The 16760-nt window shown below is 48.9% G+C and overlaps 1 protein-coding gene across 4 annotated transcripts in view; it reads right to left on the bottom strand.

The window, feature by feature from the left end:
- The window catches only part of INSR (insulin receptor), a 133505-nt gene extending 118696 nt beyond the window's left edge, over positions 1-14809 (bottom strand). For all 4 annotated transcript variants that reach the window (XM_059062581.2, XM_059062582.2, XM_059062583.2 and 1 more), the window contains exon 1: positions 14284-14809. In XM_059062581.2, coding sequence (XP_058918564.1) covers positions 14284-14383 — 100 coding nt within the window. In that variant the 5' untranslated portion in view covers positions 14384-14809. The remainder of the gene's footprint in view (positions 1-14283) is intronic.
- Between the last annotated feature and the right edge of the window lie 1951 nt (positions 14810-16760).

Below are 16760 nucleotides of genomic sequence, written 5' to 3'. Positions count from 1 at the left end.
GGGAAGGACCATGAGGATTGGGGGGCGGGGGGGGGGGGCGGTGGTCCTGGTGACAGCTAATAACAATTACCATGTAAGGCACTTGGCCATGTTCTGGCAGACACATTCTCTTGATGAATTCTCAGAATAATCCCAGAGAAGGTGGATAAACGAAATGTGGTCCATGTCCGTTTTTGTGATGAGCAAATCAAACTCACACAGGCTGAGTTTTAAGGGGTAATGCTAGGATTTCAACCCAGCAATTAAATGCAAAGTTTATGCTTGAACTATGTTACAGTTTCTCCGTCTTTGTTCTTTAAAAACATACCAAATTAAGAAGCAGGTGAATCTGACTTAAATAAGGGAACAATGAAATAATGTTCATGCAGTGACAACCTGGGGGGAGCTTGTTAAAGACAGTTTCCTTCCTTCACTCCTTCAGCAACTATCTACTGAGGACCTGTTTCTGCTGTTCCAAGGACTGGAAGTGCTTCAAGGAATAGGACAAGAGGGATAGGACAATGCGATAGGGAGATACATGTATACATATAGCTGATTCACTTCGTTATACAGCAGAAACTAACACAACATTGTAAAGCAATTATACTCCAATAAAGACGTTAAAAAAAAAAAAAAAAAGTAATAAGACAGAGGCTGCCCTGGATCTCAAAGACAACTAGTTGCTATTAACTACCCAAATCAACTGAAAGTATTAACGGAGGAGGATATCTCAGTTATTCAAGGACAGCTTCAGGCGCTAGAAGAGATCATGAAAATGAGCTATTTGACTAAGTCCAGGACAATCAAGGAGGGCTTCCCGGAGGAGGTAACACCAGGACTAAACTCTACACAAACAGTGCAATAAGTTCTGCCTACTTCATTGGAAGGTCAAGAGCTGTAGCTTGTCGCTGTAGGTCACAAGGGTGTGTAGGGCTTAGAGCAGCCTTATCCAATAGAAACATGATGCGAGCCACATAGAATTTAAAATTTTTCTCTATAAAGGTAAAAAAGAAACAGTGAAATTAAATATTCTTAATTTAACCCAATGTATCGCAAAACTTCACTTCAGCATGTAAGCAATACAGAAAAAAAAATCTATGGGGTTTTTTTCACACTATGCCTCCCAAATGCCACGTGTTTTATACACTTGCACCAGGTCTCAATTCAGATGCTAAATTTTTATCAGAAATACTCAATCTGTATATGCAGATTTCACAAAATGAATCACTAAAAAGGTAGGTTCTTTGTATCCCCAAGTTGTTCCAAGCAAAAGAGTTGTCCAATAACAGAATCAAGCATTGATTTTTTTGACATTTCAATCAACTAATGTTAAATAAACTTTACATTCACATTTTTTACATTTAAATGAATTAAAGTTAAATAAAAGTAAAAATTTAGTTGCCCTGGCCGCAATTTCAAGAGCGCCATGTGGAGAGTGGCCGCCATATTGGATGGCGCAGCTGTAGAGCATTTCCATCAAAGCAGACCGTTCTGTTGGACAGTGCTGGTCTAGAAGTGTCCCCTCGGCCAGAAGAATCTAAAAATTTTCCAGAAGGAGAGAAGACTGACATGAGAGCCATCTTGGAAAGTGTCCCCTTCTCCCCTGGTTTTTCTCTCTATCATGAAAACAGCAAAGAGGTACTAAGGATCCGGGAGAGAGGTATCTAGAAGATTCTGAAACTCCTTTACAATGCTAAGAGTTATACTTTCTGCTTTCAAGCCTGAATGTACTCATTCCTTAGTCTCGACATTCTTCAAACGCTCCCTGGTGACCTAACTGGGGCCACACGTTCCTCCCTGCATTCCTTCCAGTCTTAACACGGCTTCTTCCAAAATTCAGGCATCCTGGCCAACAAGCCTTGGGTTCAGGTGTCAGGCCACCACCCACACCAGTTTCAGGGTATGCTAGAAACCCAACAGATCTGGCTTCCCACTCCAGCAGGGGCACCTGCCAGCTGCATAATCCTGAGCCATAAACTCAGTTTCTGTGTGCCTCAGTTTCCTCACCTGGAAATGATGATCGCATGATGAAAGGTATGAAAAACAGGTGAGAACCGGGGTCTGGCCATGTGTATATATTAGTCCTCCACCCTAAGATACATGGAACCAATTCCCAGATTTACTCCCTTCATAAATTAGAACTTGGCACACTGAGGTACCAGATACCCTTAAGATTCTCCACCTGCCTGCAAGACTGGCTCTTAAAATTGACTTCAGCCAAGACATCCCCTGGCGGTTCAGTGGTTAAGACTCTGCACTCCCAGTGCAGGGGGCACGGGTTCGATCCTTGGTCGGGGGAACTAAGATCCCACATGCCATGGGTTGCGGCCAAAAAGAAAACATAAAAATCGACTTCAGCCAGAGTGTGTGAGATGGATTGTGCTGGAAACTGCTGGAAACGGAAGGGCAGTAAATATCCCGAGAGTGCAGGCAACGGGCAAACTGTTGCCCAGATAGATTTTTCTAGAAGAGGAAAGAACTTGAGGCTCAGAGAGGAACATGTCCTCCTCAAGGTCGCAAAGCAAGGAGGAGACAGACCTGGGATTTAAAGCCAGTGTATTAGTCTACTGGGGCCACCCTAGCAGAGGACCACAGACCAGGTGGCTCAAACATGATAAATTTATTTTCTCCCAATTCTGGAGGCTAGGAGTCTAAGATCAAGGTGTCAGCAGGACTGATTCCTTCTAAGGCCTCTCCCCTCGGCTTGTAGATGGCCGTCTTCTCCTTGTGTCCTCACATGATCTTCCCTCAGTGTGTGTCTGTGTCCTAATCTCCTCTTATAAGGACAGCAGTCTTATTAGAGGCCACCCTAATGATCTCATTTTTACCTTGATTACCTCTTTAAAGACCCTATCTCCCAAGACGGTCACATTCTGAGGTGTTAGGGTTAGGACTTCAACACGTTAATTTGGTGGGGGGTGGAGGGGACACAATTCAGTCCATCACATAGGTCCCCAGGGCACCAGCACCTGTGTCCTCAGCCATCACACAGGGTTCCTCAAAATGTGCCCTGTGGACCAACAGCATCAGAATCAGCTGGGGTGGTGGGGGGGCAAGTGTATGTTAAAATGCAGATCCCTAGGCCCAGCTCTAGACCAAATGAATCAATATCTCTGGGAGCCAGGCCCAAGAATCTGCATTTTAAACAAGGTCCCCAAGGATATGGTAGGGCCTCAAGTAGGACGGATGTACCGTCTACCCAACCTGGGCTACCTCTCCAGCAGGGGCTCTTTCCAGCTCCCATTCTTTTGCCCCACCCATTCCTCTGAGCACTTTGCCTCGGGATCAATGCGTCAGATGCCTTCTTTGGGGCTGTTGATTGTTGCTAGAGGGAACCGCTTAAGCACGGTGCCCTCACGAATTTCAAAGAAAGACCCACACCCATTTCTTCTACCTGAGTTCCTTGATGCTGTGTTTCAGAGCCACTTCTGACCTCTCTTGTCTTGGTCAGCTTGGGCTCCAATAATGCCACAGACTGGCAGGGTTAAACAACAGACATTTATTTCTCACAGCTCTGAGGCTGGAAGTCCAAGATCAAGGTAGCTAGCGCGGTCAATTTCTGGTGAGAGCTCTCTTCCTGGCTTGCAGACTGCCAGCTTCTCACTGTGTCCTCACATGGTCTTTCCTTGGTGCATGCGTGCAGAAAGGGAGAGATCTTTTTCTGTCTCCTTCTTCTTTTAAGGTCACCAGGCCTATCAGTTTAGGGCCATCGTCTTTTTTTTTTTTTTTTTTTTTTTTTTTTTGCGGTACGCGGGCCTCTCACCGTTGTGGTCTCTCCCGTTGCGGAGCACAGGCTCCGGACGCGCAGGCTCAGCGGCCACGGCCCACGGGCCCAGCCGCTCCGCGGCACGTGGGATCCTCCCGGACCGGGGCACGAACCCGTGTTCCCCTGCATCGGCAGGAGGACTCCCAACCACTGCGCCACCAGGGAAGCCCTAGGGCTGTCCTCTTATGACCTCATTTAACCTTAATTACCTTCTAAAAGCTCTCTCTCCAAATACAGTCACATTGGGGGTTAAGGTTTCAACCCATGAATGGGGAGAAGGGAGGTAGCCATTCAGACCATAGCAGTTCTTTTTTCAGCCAAACCTTTTGCTCCTAACTTCAAGCCATCCTGTCCTCTCCAGGACCTGCCCCCTCTGGGCTAGACTTTGCTTCCTGCTTTGGACAAATATGTATCAATTCCTTCTCCAACCCATACTTAGAGTATGGTTTCATTTCCCATGCAGTCAATATTTCACTAGAATGCACCTCCAATGTGCAGACCAATGTCTATGGGGACCCAGACAGATATAACCCAGTCTGTACTGAAAGGGAAGGAGAATGGGGTGGGTGATGAAGCCAGAGAGGGGAGGAAGGAAGCCTGTGACCCAGTTCCTTAAGGAGGAAGCAGGCATTCCATGGGTGAAATGGGGGAAAAGGGTACTTGGGGCACAGGAAGAAGAGGGAACCCCAAGGAACTGCAGTCATGAGCTTGGCGAAGTGAGATTGCACCCCACAACAGCGGAGGCCAGGCTCCACTTCCAGGGGAATGGGCTGACCTAGCAGCTATAGAAGGACCAAAGCAGGAAGTAGAAAAATCCCTCTGGCATCAGGGAAGAGAAGGTACTGGAGGAGGCACTCTGGAACCACATCTACGGCATGGCCTAGGGGGCCCATTATGGGGGTGGGTACAAGAAATTAGCATCAGTGGGACTTGGTCCCCAGGGAGGTGGAGGAGAGGGGGAAGAAGTGAGGGTCCTCTCTTAGTGAAGCTGGAGAGGACCAGATAGGACCAGTTTAGGGCGGCAAGGACAACAGGCTCAGTTTGGGGCGTGTTGAGTCTGGAGGGGCTTCGGGATGCTCCCAGATGTGGGTCCAATGGGCGCTAGGAAGATGTGGGTCCGGAACTTGGGAAAAGGGGCGGATCCTGGCAGAAGGGATGACAGTAGGTGATAAAACCAGGAGGAGGAAAGGATGGAAGGGGGCGTGCCTCTGGCGAGCACAATATTTAAGGCCAGGGAACCAGAGAAAGGACCGAAGATCCACAGTCATCCTGACACCAACACCTTCTACAAGCCTGTCTGAAAGCTCGGGAACAGCTAGGCTAATTCCTCCAGTCAGTTCCATAGTTCTGTAACCCCAAAGGACATCACACATCAAACCACGAGGTTATAAGGGGCTTCCATGACATTTCAGGAGTCCTACCTCCTCGTGTATACAAATAAGGATGGACAGTGCCCACAGAAGACACCAGAAAGAAAACCCAGAGAAGTCTTGCAAGAACAAAAAAGGAGCAGACGTCTTCGATACAATGTAACTGGATATAACTAGGAAGGAACACCTCAGTGAGAATTCATCTCTTTTCTGATCTTCTGTAAGGAAACAGGATACATCTTTGAAAACAGATTAGCAACGAGAAATCAAGAAAGGCCATCAGGGCTTCCCTGGAGGCGCAGTGGCTGAGAGTCCGCCTGCCGATGCAGGGGACGCGGGTTCGTGCCCCGGTCCGGGAAGATCCCACGTGCCGCGGAGCGGCTGGGCCCGTGAGCCGTGGCCGCTGCGCCTGCGCGTCCGGAGCCCATGCTCCACAACGGGAGAGGCCACAACAGTGAGAGGCCCGCGTCCCGCCAAAAAAAAAGGCCATCAGAAAACAGGTGGAGCCCTGCCCTCTATCCCTTTGTGTCCAACCACTACCTTTTTCTGCACTGTTAACAAACACAGTTTTTGGAAAGTACCTATGTTTTCCACATTACCACAAAGGCATAGGAGAGAAGCAAGGATCTCCTGGTAACAGGCTGCACTTCCTGAACACAAAACAGAAGCTAACCTATAAACCTGAGGGGACGCCACACCCTTAAAGAACTGAAAGAAAAACTCAGACTTGAAATCAAATTTTAATCCTCATCAGTGTGCCGTGCACAGCAACGGGAACTCATATCCAGTCTGCACTGGGCAACACAGAGCAGCACATCTCGCTCTGCCCGAAACAAAATATGTTTCTAACCCCCTGAAAGCCACTGGGGCACTCCCCGGCACCAGGGTCAGCAGGACACAGGAGACCCGTCCTCAAGACACAGGCCGGGGGTTTTGTGCCATCTCATGAACTTTCCGAGAGGTAACCAAGGATTTGTGCCCAGATGAAGATACGACAAAAAGGGCGTATGCGTTCAAAAAGGATTCTACACGGACACTGACAAACCCAATTTCACACATTTTAAACCCCAGTGATAGGAAACCACCTACAGCAGACTCTCTTTGGTTATGGAAGCTATTCTCTACAATGTTCTCAAGAACACTAATTTGCAAATCCATCAACACCATAACCTTGTTGTATGTGTGTTTCTGTTTAAAAACACCTTATTTGGGCTTCCCTGGTGGCGCAGTGGTTGAGAATCCGCCTGCCGATACAGGGGACACGGGTTCGTGCCCCGGTCCGGGAGGATCCCACGTGCCGCGGAGCGGCTGGGCCCGTGAGCCATGGCCGCTGAGCCTGCGCGTCCGGAGCCTGTGCTCCGCAACGGGAGAGGCCACAACAGTGAGGCCCGCATACCACAAAAAAAAAAAAAAAAAAAAAAAAAAAAAAAAAAAAACCACCTTATTTAATATGCATTGTTGATTCACTGAACACTATACAGTTCACGCCTGAGCAAAGCTTATCCAGCAAATGTATCTTCTCCGGAAGGTACATCACAGCCTTCTAGTGCTTAGGACCCTAGACAGCACTTCAGAACTACGCATGCGGACCATGGTAAACAACAAAATCACCAACAAAAAGCACAAGGAAGTGTGAAAAACATGGCACTAAATACATCACAAAAAAGGACATTCTGGGGGAACCTTCCTGCACTGTTGGTGGGAATGTAAATTGGTGCAGCCACTAGGGAAAGCGGTGCGGAGGTTCCTTAAAAAACTAAAAATAGAGTTACCATATGACCCAGCAATCCCACTCCTGGGCATATACCTGGAGAAAACTCTAATTCAAAAGACAAATGCACCCCCAATGTTCACTGCAGCACTATTTACAGTAGCCAAGACATGGAAACAACCTAAATGTCCATCGACAGATAAATGGATAAAGAACATGTGTTGCTTATACACAATGGAATATATTACTCAGCCATAAAAAAAAAAAGAATGAAATAATGCCATTTGCAGAAACATGGATGTACCTAGAGATTATCATACTAAGTGAAGTAAGTCAAAGACAAATATCATGTGATATCGCTTATATGTGGAATCTTTAAAAATGATACAAATGAACTTACATACAAAACAGAAACAGATTCACAGACATAAAAATCAAAGTTATGATTACCAAAGGGAAGGGGGTGGGATAAATTAAGAGTTTGGGATTAACAGATACACACTACTATATATAAAATACATAAACAACAGGGACCTACTGTATAGCTCAGGGAACTATATTCAATATCTTGCAATAATCTATAATGGAAAAGAATGTGAAAAAGAATATATACGCATATGTAGAACTGAATTACTTTGCTGTACACCAAAAACGAACACAAAATTGTAAACCAACTATGCTCAATTTTAAAAAATTCTTTAAAGGACATTTGTTTTAAACCTTGGGGATTTATGAATTCACAAGAGGAGCGATTCAACAGGAAGGCAAGATGTCACCTTGTTTGATCTGAGCTGGAACATGCGTGTCAGATGATTCCAATTTTCTGCCACTTGGTGCATGTCCAGGAATAACCGTTAAAGCACTATTTATTCTGGAGTTACAAATAAATTTTAGTGAATAGGGGAATTCACAAATATGGAATCCAGCAATAATGAGAATCTTATGAGTACTTAGGTTTTCAATTTTAAGAATATTGATCCAATTATAAGATACTTTAAAAAATATTTTAAATTAATTTTTACTGGGGTATAGTTGATTTACAGTATTGTGTTAATTTCTGCTGTACAGCAAAATGATTTGGTTATACATATACATATACCCACTCTTTTTTAGATTCTTCTCCCATCAAGGTCATTACAGAGTACTGAGGGGACTTCCCCGTGCTATACAGGAAGTTATTCTTAGTTATCTATTTTATTATATATAGTAGTGTGTATATGTCAATCCCAATCTCCCAATTTATCCCTCCCTCCTTCCCCCTTGGTAACCATATGTTTGTTTTCTGCATCTGGGACTCTATTTCTGTTTTGTAAATAGGTTCATTTGTACCATTTTTTTAGAGGTATCACTTCACACCACTTAGAATGGCCATCATCAAAAAATCTACAAACAATAAATGCTGGAGAGGGTATGGGGAAAAAGGAATCCTCCTACACTGTTGGTGGGAATGTAAATTGGTGCAGCCACGATGGAGAATAGTACGGAGGTTTCTTAGAAAACTAAAAATAGAGCTACCATATGATCCAGCAATCCCACTCCTGGGCATATATCCAGAGAAAACCATAAATTGAAAAGATTCATGTACCCCAATGTTCACTGCAACACTATTTACAATAGCCAGGACATGGAAGCAACCTAAGTGTCCACTGACAGAGGAATGAATAAAGAAGATGTACATATATACAATGGAATATTACTCAGCCATAAACAAGAACAAAATAATGCCATTTGCAGCGACATGGAGGGTTCTACAGATTGTCATGCTTAGTGAAGTAAGTCAGAAAGACATGGATGGATCTACAGATTGTCATACTTAGTGAAGTAAGTCAGAAAGAGAAAGACAAATGTAAGATACTTTTTAAAGTCTAGAGAAAACTATAGGAATGGAGAAGGATCAGTGTTGCCAGGGGTTTGAGGTAGGGATGGCATAACGATAAAGGGATGGCCGGAAGGAGTCTGGGTGGTGACGGATGGGACACTTCTGTATCCTGACTGTGGGGACAGCCACACAACTCTATGCGGGAACTAAAATGCAAAAACTGTGCACCAAAAACAAAAGTCAGTTTTACTGTATGACCATGTTAAAAAGAAAAATGTTTAAAGATACACCGGGCTTCCCTGGTTGGCGCAGTGGTTAAGAATCCGCCTGCCAATACAGGGGACACGGGTTCAAGTCCTGGTCTGGGAAGATCCCACATGCTGCGGAGCAACTAAGTCCGTGCGCCACAGCTACTGAGCCTGAGCTCTAGAGCCCGAGAGCCACAACTACTGAGCCCACATGCCACAACTACGGAAGCCCGCGTGCCTGGAGCCCGTGCTCCACAACAAAAGAAGCCACCGCAATGAGAGGCCTGCGCACCGCGATGAAGAGTAGCCCCCGCTCACCGCAACTAGAGAAAACCCACGCACAGCAACAAAGACCCAACACAGCCAAAAATAAATAAAATAAAAATCAACAAATTTAGTTTTTTAAAAACTCACACAAGAAAAAATAAACTTCAAAAAAGAAAGGAAAAAAAATTCATTGGCCAGTACACTTACGTTAAAACAAATTTTTTAAAATAAATAAATAAAGATACACACCAAACTGATAGAGGAGTCATTTCCCAGGACAGAAATGCAATGGTTTTAGGGACAAAGGGGGACTCTGGTTTTTTCCTCTCATTACTTTCATAATTTTTTTTGCAATGAGAATGTGCTACCTGTTTTTATTTTAATTTGAAAATCATAAATACACCTTTTAAAGATTTTTTTTTGACGTGGACCATTTTTAAAGCTTTTACTGAATTCTTTTACAATATTGCTTCTGTTTTATGTTTTGGTTTTTTGGCCGCGAGGCATGTGGGACCTTAGCTCCCCTACCAGGGATCGAACCCGCATGCCCTGCATTGGAAGGGGAAGTCTTAACCACTGGACCACCAGGGAAGTCCCATAAATATGGCTTTTAAGCTGCAAAACATAACCCAAGCCACCCCGATGTGTTCTTAATAGAAATTAACATAAGGGGGGGTCTCAAGAGGACATCTCACAGCAGATACCACTTTCTTTGGGTACTAGAGACAGGGCCAAGAGCACGGAATCCTCATTCAATGCCAAGAAGACTTTAAACAAATAAATCCAAAGATCACACACACACACACACACACACACACACACACACACACACATACGGAGGGAACATCACTGTTATTTCCTCACCGTCGGAACCCATACGTTCAGCACAGCAAATGGTATAAATTTCTTTAATACAGCTTGCTCTGTAAAGGGGAAAACACAGCATCCCCTGGGCGTTTCATTTAACTTGATTCATTCAAAGTTGTATCAGGGACCACACAAGCTATGAGGTATGTCATCACGCTCCTCAAGGAGTTTGGTCTAAATCAGGAGCTGGCAAATTTTGGAAAGAGCCCACGTGTAAATATTGTTGGGGGCCACGCAATCACAACTATTCAACTCTGCCTCTGGAGCACGAAAGCAGCCACAGATGATGCATGAACGAACGGGCATGGCTGTGTGCCAGTAAAACTTTATTTACAAATGAGCTGGCGTGGGTGGGCAGGATTTGGCCCCTGTTCTAGATAAAGACTTTGACCACATCTAAATGAAAAACTGAGTGAGACAGAGAGAGTCAAGAGTAGGGAATGGCCCTCTAGGAAGAAGGGCCTAATATCTTAGTCCAGGAAAGGAGCAGAGGAAAGGAAGGAAGAGGATGGGAGAAGGCAGACACAGGTGAAAACTCACCCGGACACCGTGCCTTCTTCCAGTGGGAGGCAAAACCCAGAGAAGTCAACTGGGGTGAGGCTACAACTGGGAGGTGAGGAATGACCTTCTCTAGCGCCATGGGCAAAGCGATGGAGACACAAGCCAGATGCCGTGGGAAGAGCAGTGGGTGAAAGGTGAGAGAGCAAGGGCGGTGGGGACCCGTTGGCGGGCGGGGCTGGCGGGGGGGGGCTTGGCAGGGGAAGGCGAGAGGTAAGTGGTGAGTAATGGGGCCCAGGGGAGTATTGAGTGTTTATAGGCTGAAAAGAGAAAGGCTCCTGGGTGGACGGAGATCCCCGAACGAACAGAGGGGAGAGAGCAGGGGACCCAGGTGGGTAAGTGTCCTAGAGAAGGAAAAAGTTATCTCCCCAAATGCAGTGATTCTCAGCTCAGGACAGCTGGCAATGTCTGGAGACACTTTTGGTGGTCATGACTCGGAGAGGGGAATTGCTCCTGGCGTCTAGAGATGAGGGAGGGTGCTGAACATCTTAAAATACACAGGACAGCCCCCTGCAACCAAGAACTATCCAACCCGATATGTCGAGAGCACAGAAGTCGAAGAGGTTCTGCTCTAATCAAAAAGGAAAGGAAGTCAACGATGGAGTGGAGTGAGGTGAGGACCCCAGGGGGCTTCCCCCATGACCTCTATGAGTAAGCGGGGCAGGCGCGAGGCGTGGGTCACCAGGAGAGAAGCAAAGACTGGGAAAAACCCCGGGGGGGAGGTGAGCCGGCGAGCGGAAGTTCTGCTCTAAGGGTCCCGGAAGCACACAAGAGAACACACAGGAGAAACATCCAGTGGGATCTGAAAGCAACATCTCACACCTCAACTAAACAACTCACTGCCCACCCCTCCACCCCCGCCAAAACCCTGTGGGTTTTCACTGTAACTAATCCCACTTTGCCTTCATTCTCTGACTTTGCAATGCCCCGGGGTCATCTCGGGCCAGAGCGGATCAACCCGAGGAGAAATGGAGGGGAAAGCCATTGCCCAGTTCGGCCAAGCCGCAGAGACTCCACGGGGTAATGAAGTGGGATGGCACATATCACGTGACAGCTCTGAGCCCTCAGTCCTTAAAAATCCCATCGGTTTCCCTCTACCCCACCCTCACCCTCACCCCAGCCAAAATGCCATAGTGGTTGCTGTTGGAGATAAGCCATCTGTCAAGTTTCACACCCCTCCCCAAACCTCCAAAGGGCATCACATGTCATCTATTCAGTAGTATTTTGTTAACCTTTACCACAGGGGTTTGGGGTGGGGAGGCTCAGACTCCAAAGAAGAACCTTTTATTAAGAAATCTTTTATTCACTCAATACCCATTTCACTATAAATGATATGGAAGTCCAGTTTTCCTGATTATTATGCAGTGTCCCTAGGCTATGAGCTAATAGTAGTAATTTTCATTGCAAATACCATGATGGTGTAAACACAGCACATAATTTAAAAAAAAATCTCACACGTCTTTTTCACAAATGATAGTCTTAGATACATAGAGGTTACTGCTGTTTATGAATACATAAGACTGGACACTCATGTATTTTCTTTAGCTATAAAGTTATGTTGTAAATATTAATTATATTGCTTTCACATACCAAAAAGAAAAAAAAAAAAGAAAAAGAAACCTTTTATTAACAGACTGGGGTTCTAATCTCAGCTCTGCCATCTCGTCAAAGTTCCTCACCTTCCAAAAGGACAATAAACCTTACCTCCCCGCACTGTGGTGAAGATTAACTGAGATTACCTATGCAAAGTGTATAGAACAGCGCCCGCGGAGTGTTTGCTTATATTCTCGTTAGTTAGGAGTTATTTGGAGAATAAAGCAGCTGTGACTTGCACTCCTGGGGAGGACAGGAAGGATACGAGTTGAGAGTTGAAGTTGAATCTAGAACAAACATTTATCAAATACCTACTAGGTGCCAGGGACTGCTCTAGGCTCTGGAAATGTAGCAGCGAACGAAAGAAACATAAACCTCTGCCCTTGTGGAAACTGTAAACAAGTAAGAGGCGGAAAATCCATCTACGGACCCCTGAAAGCCCAGGCACAAATCCACCATTAATTACCAAAGCTACCAGGTACAGAGGAGCAAGTGAACGTACAGGCGCGAGCACGCACACACATGCGCAAAAGCCTAACAACTGGCCTCGGACTTTTTTAACAAGACCCTAAAGCAACCGCCACCCTTCCTTCATGGAGCACCCACTGTATAGCAGGGTGCTTGGAGACAGTGCCTAACTGGCAAAGATGCTCAGCAAACCCGGTTTGTCAACTCCAGAGCCTGCGGGTGCTTTCTCACGCCCCTCGCTCACCGTCAGGGAACTCAGGAGCTTCTGTTTCTTCCCTCCTTGACCCCTTCCTCATCATGACTGATCTCCTTTTATGGGGAAATCTGAAGAAGCAACCCAACAGATGTCTTGAAAGCAGGGCCTCAGCCATCATGGTAGGAAACCCCAGCTATATTCTCTTAAACGATTCTTCCGTCCTAAGCCCAAGAAGGATGCTTGGATTTGCCTCTGGTGGCTGCCAGCACAGGGACACTCAGGAGGGAGACTTTGGGGGCTGGACTGACCACAGGTTAGAGACGCCCCCCCCCCGGAGCTGACAGGTAAAAGGGCAGAGGAGGGAGGTTATTAGGGGCACATGGGCCCTGGCACCATTGGGGGGGGTTCGTTTTTCCCTCTGGCACTGACTTTGGGGCCAGTGAGTTATGTGTCCTTCCTGAGCCTCAGTTTACTCCCTACGAAATGGACCAACAACGGTATCAGCCTCGGGAGGCCACCGCAGAGGTCCAGAAAGAGGGACTTCCCTGGCGGTCCACTGGTTAAGACTACCCCTTCTAATGCAGGGGGTGCGGGTTCGATCCCTGGTCGGGGAGCTAATATCCCACATGCCTAGCGGCCAAAAAACCAAAACATGAAACAGAAGCAACCTTGTTACAAATTCAATTCAGACTTCAAAATGGTCCACATCAAAAAAATCTCAAAAAAAAAAAAAAAAAAAAAGGTCCAGAGAGATAAGACCGACCAGCCCGTGGCATTTGGTGACACTAACTACAAAAATCATTAAAGCCGACACTACTTCTACTACAACTGCGCTGTTGCCAAGGCGCTAGAGTTTGCCTCCCGATATCTGGAAACAGAACCCAAGAGTGTAAACATGGACCTGAAGTCGGGGTAGCCATGGGTCTAGATACGAGGAAGGGGTGGGGTGGATTCTACAGTTCCCCGCTCCGGGCAGCGTCTCCTACCTGCAGGGACCCCCCCCCTCCCCAGTCCGTCACCCTCGACTCTGGCTCCAAACCGCCTGCGCCCCGGGAATTTGGCTGTCCGAGAGTGTCCAATAACCCCACTTCTCGGAGGCGACTCAGGACGCGTGTCCCGTCTCCGCAGCCAGTTGGGCTCGGGGAGGTCTAGGCACGGCACAGGTCCGAGGAGCGCTCGGGGGAGGCGCCCGCGGAGGGGCGAGCGCTGGGGGCCAGGCTCCTCCAGCCCGGGGCCCGCACGCGGAGCGTGGAGCCGCGAGCCCAGGCGAGCAAAGGCCAAGGTCAGCGGCTTCCCGCCCCCCGCGAGGCTGGAGCTACCGTCCCGGCCACCCGCCCTCCCACGGAGGAGGGCTCTCAGTCCACAGCAGGGGTTCCATTTTGGCAAAGGGTCCCCTCCCCACCGCGCTGGTCCCCGCCCACTCCCGGACCCCCAGACTCACCCTCTCCAGGGTACAGGTGGCCCGCGGCGCCCACCAGCAGCGCGGCAACGGCCACCAGCAGCGGCACGGCCGCCGCCCCCCGCCCGCCCCCGGCGCCCATGGCTACGGGAGCGCGGGGTCCGGATGGATCAGAGCGCGCGGCGCCGGCCCGAGGGGTGCATGCTCCGAAGCAGCCGCCCGAGAGGCGCTGGGGGCCGCGCGTCCTTCTCTTCCACGCGGGCGGCCCAGGGGCCGCAGCCTCCGCCCAGGAGGGTCCTTGAAACAGCCCCAGGAGGGGCGCGCGCGGCCTCCGCCGCTGCAAATCCGGCAGCGCGGCCCGGTGGAGGCGGCCCCGACTCCGGGCCACCGCGGCCCGGGCCCCGTCCCGCGACCTCAGGGCCCCGACTCCCTCGCTGCGCCCCTGCCTCCTGGCTCTCGTCCCCGAGCGCTCGGGGGCTCAGATATTCGGACGCGCGGACAAACGGACGCGCGGACAGGCGGGCGGGCACCTGGGCAGGCGGGTGGCGAGCGGGCGGCGAGCGGGCGGCGGGAGCGAGGGCTGCTCGGCCCGTAAACAACGCGGCCCGTCAGCTGGGCCCCGTGCGGGCCGCGGGAAAAGGCGGCGCGGATCCGGATTCGGAAGGGACTCGGCGCCCGGGAGAGGCCCGAGAGGGGTATAGAAGGAGGACCGGCAAGGGGGAGGCGCCGCCCCGCCCCACCCGCCAGCGTCCCTGTCCTGGGCCCCGCGCTGGAGGCCCCCGGCGCGCCCTAGCCGAGGGGGCGCCACAGATCCCTGCCCAGCCGGAGCGCCCCTTCCAGCCCTGAGACTCCCGTCTCAAGAGTCAGGGGGCGCCCCAGATGCCCGACCCAGCGAGACGGATCCTGTGTTTAACGTTTTGCTATTTTGTTCATCATGGGACTTTGGAAAATTCATTTTGATTTTTAAAAAATATTGTTTATCTAGGTTACTCGGTTTTGTGTTACTCCCTTAAATGTTGCGCTCGCCTCCCCCTCGCCCCAGTCCTGCCAGCGAGTCTGGTCCTCGAGCGCGCGGGCGCCCGGTCCTACCTCGAGTGCTCCCCCCGCCCAGTGCCAGGCCCCTGGGGACAGCCACGTGCGCGCGCGCCCCGTGCGCTCAATGTACTGGTGGCCTGGGCCCCTCCGCGCGGTCTGTGGTTCAAGTTGGAGAAATGACACCTTGGAGAATGTGCAGAACCTCGCAAAAGTGCAAACCAGGCGGTGGAGATCTTGGATATGACACAAGTGGACACACGCAGTTTTCAATACTGCAGACCCAGAATCCTCTCTCTGGATCAGCCTCACCTGTATGATGCATGTAAACAATACCTGCAGGTCAGATTTGGGGAGTCGGCAGGAGAAATAAAGTATGATAAAGCACCCAGCACAACTCTTGTCTGAGGGCATTCGTTCTTTCTCTCATCCATTAAACAAATATTAATTTGCCAGGAGCTGGGCCCACTGTCCCTTTAACTCAAACCTATTCCTGCCTTCCTGTCCCTCCAGTGTCTGGCTTCACCTCTCTGTTCCGAGGAGCCTTCCCTGACCACACTTTGCAAACGCTCCCCATCCCTTCCTCCCTTTGTTCCCCTCCCTGTTCTTGACAACGCGCCGGTATCCCTACCTGAAATTCTGAGTTTTTGTGTGTCTTCGCCCCTCCCCAGGAAGGCAGAAATCTTGTCCGTCTTGTTCACTATTTTATACCCGGTGCCTGACATATCCATTGCTTAATAAATATTTGTTGAATGGAAGAATCAACATGCAGTAAGTAATGAGGATTTGCAGGGAGCAAAATAAACGCCATCCATTTCCTTGTAGACCTCACAATCCATTGGGGGAGAAGGCCATTAATTATACATCAGATGTGTTATAAGGTGGGGTGGGGAGACACTGAAGGATCCTCCGAATAAGTGATTTTTGAACTGAAATCTGAGGATGAGGAGAAGCCAGCCCAGGGAAGCAGCAGGGAAGTGTTCCAGGCAGAGGAAACAGCACAGCGTGTGCAAAGGCCCAGAGGAGGACAGGCCAGTGTTCTCACAACTGAACCAGGCATTGTAGCTGGAGCACAGGAAAAAAAAGAAGAGAAGCTGAGCTAGAAGGGGTAGAATCTCGATATGCCATGTGAAGGGCTGTCCCCACCACCACCTTTATCGTGAAAGCAACGGGGGTGCATTAGAGGGTTTACACCAAAAGGTGACCACAATCAGATTTTCTTTCCAATAATATCTCACTGTGGGCAATGGGGCAAGAATGGACCCACGGAGAACAGACAAGAGGCAACTGCAGTCCCAGAGTACCAAGAATTGCGGGTCTGTCAATGTTGTTCCCCTTCTTCGGGGGGCTTCCCTCTGATCCACAGGGGCCCCCCAAAGCCACCAACAACTCCAGGCCAGTGGCATTTGCTGAAATTCCAGGGGACATGATGCCCTCTGGAAATCTTTCAGGACACAAGACTTCCATGTTGGGTATAAAGTCAAGAG

Source organism: Kogia breviceps, chromosome 4, assembly GCF_026419965.1.
Source record: "Kogia breviceps isolate mKogBre1 chromosome 4, mKogBre1 haplotype 1, whole genome shotgun sequence".
In the NCBI taxonomy this organism is placed as follows: Eukaryota; Metazoa; Chordata; class Mammalia; order Artiodactyla; family Physeteridae; genus Kogia; species Kogia breviceps.
The sequence above is the reverse complement of the archived record's forward strand: the minus strand, read 5'-3'. Positions and strand labels throughout refer to the sequence as shown.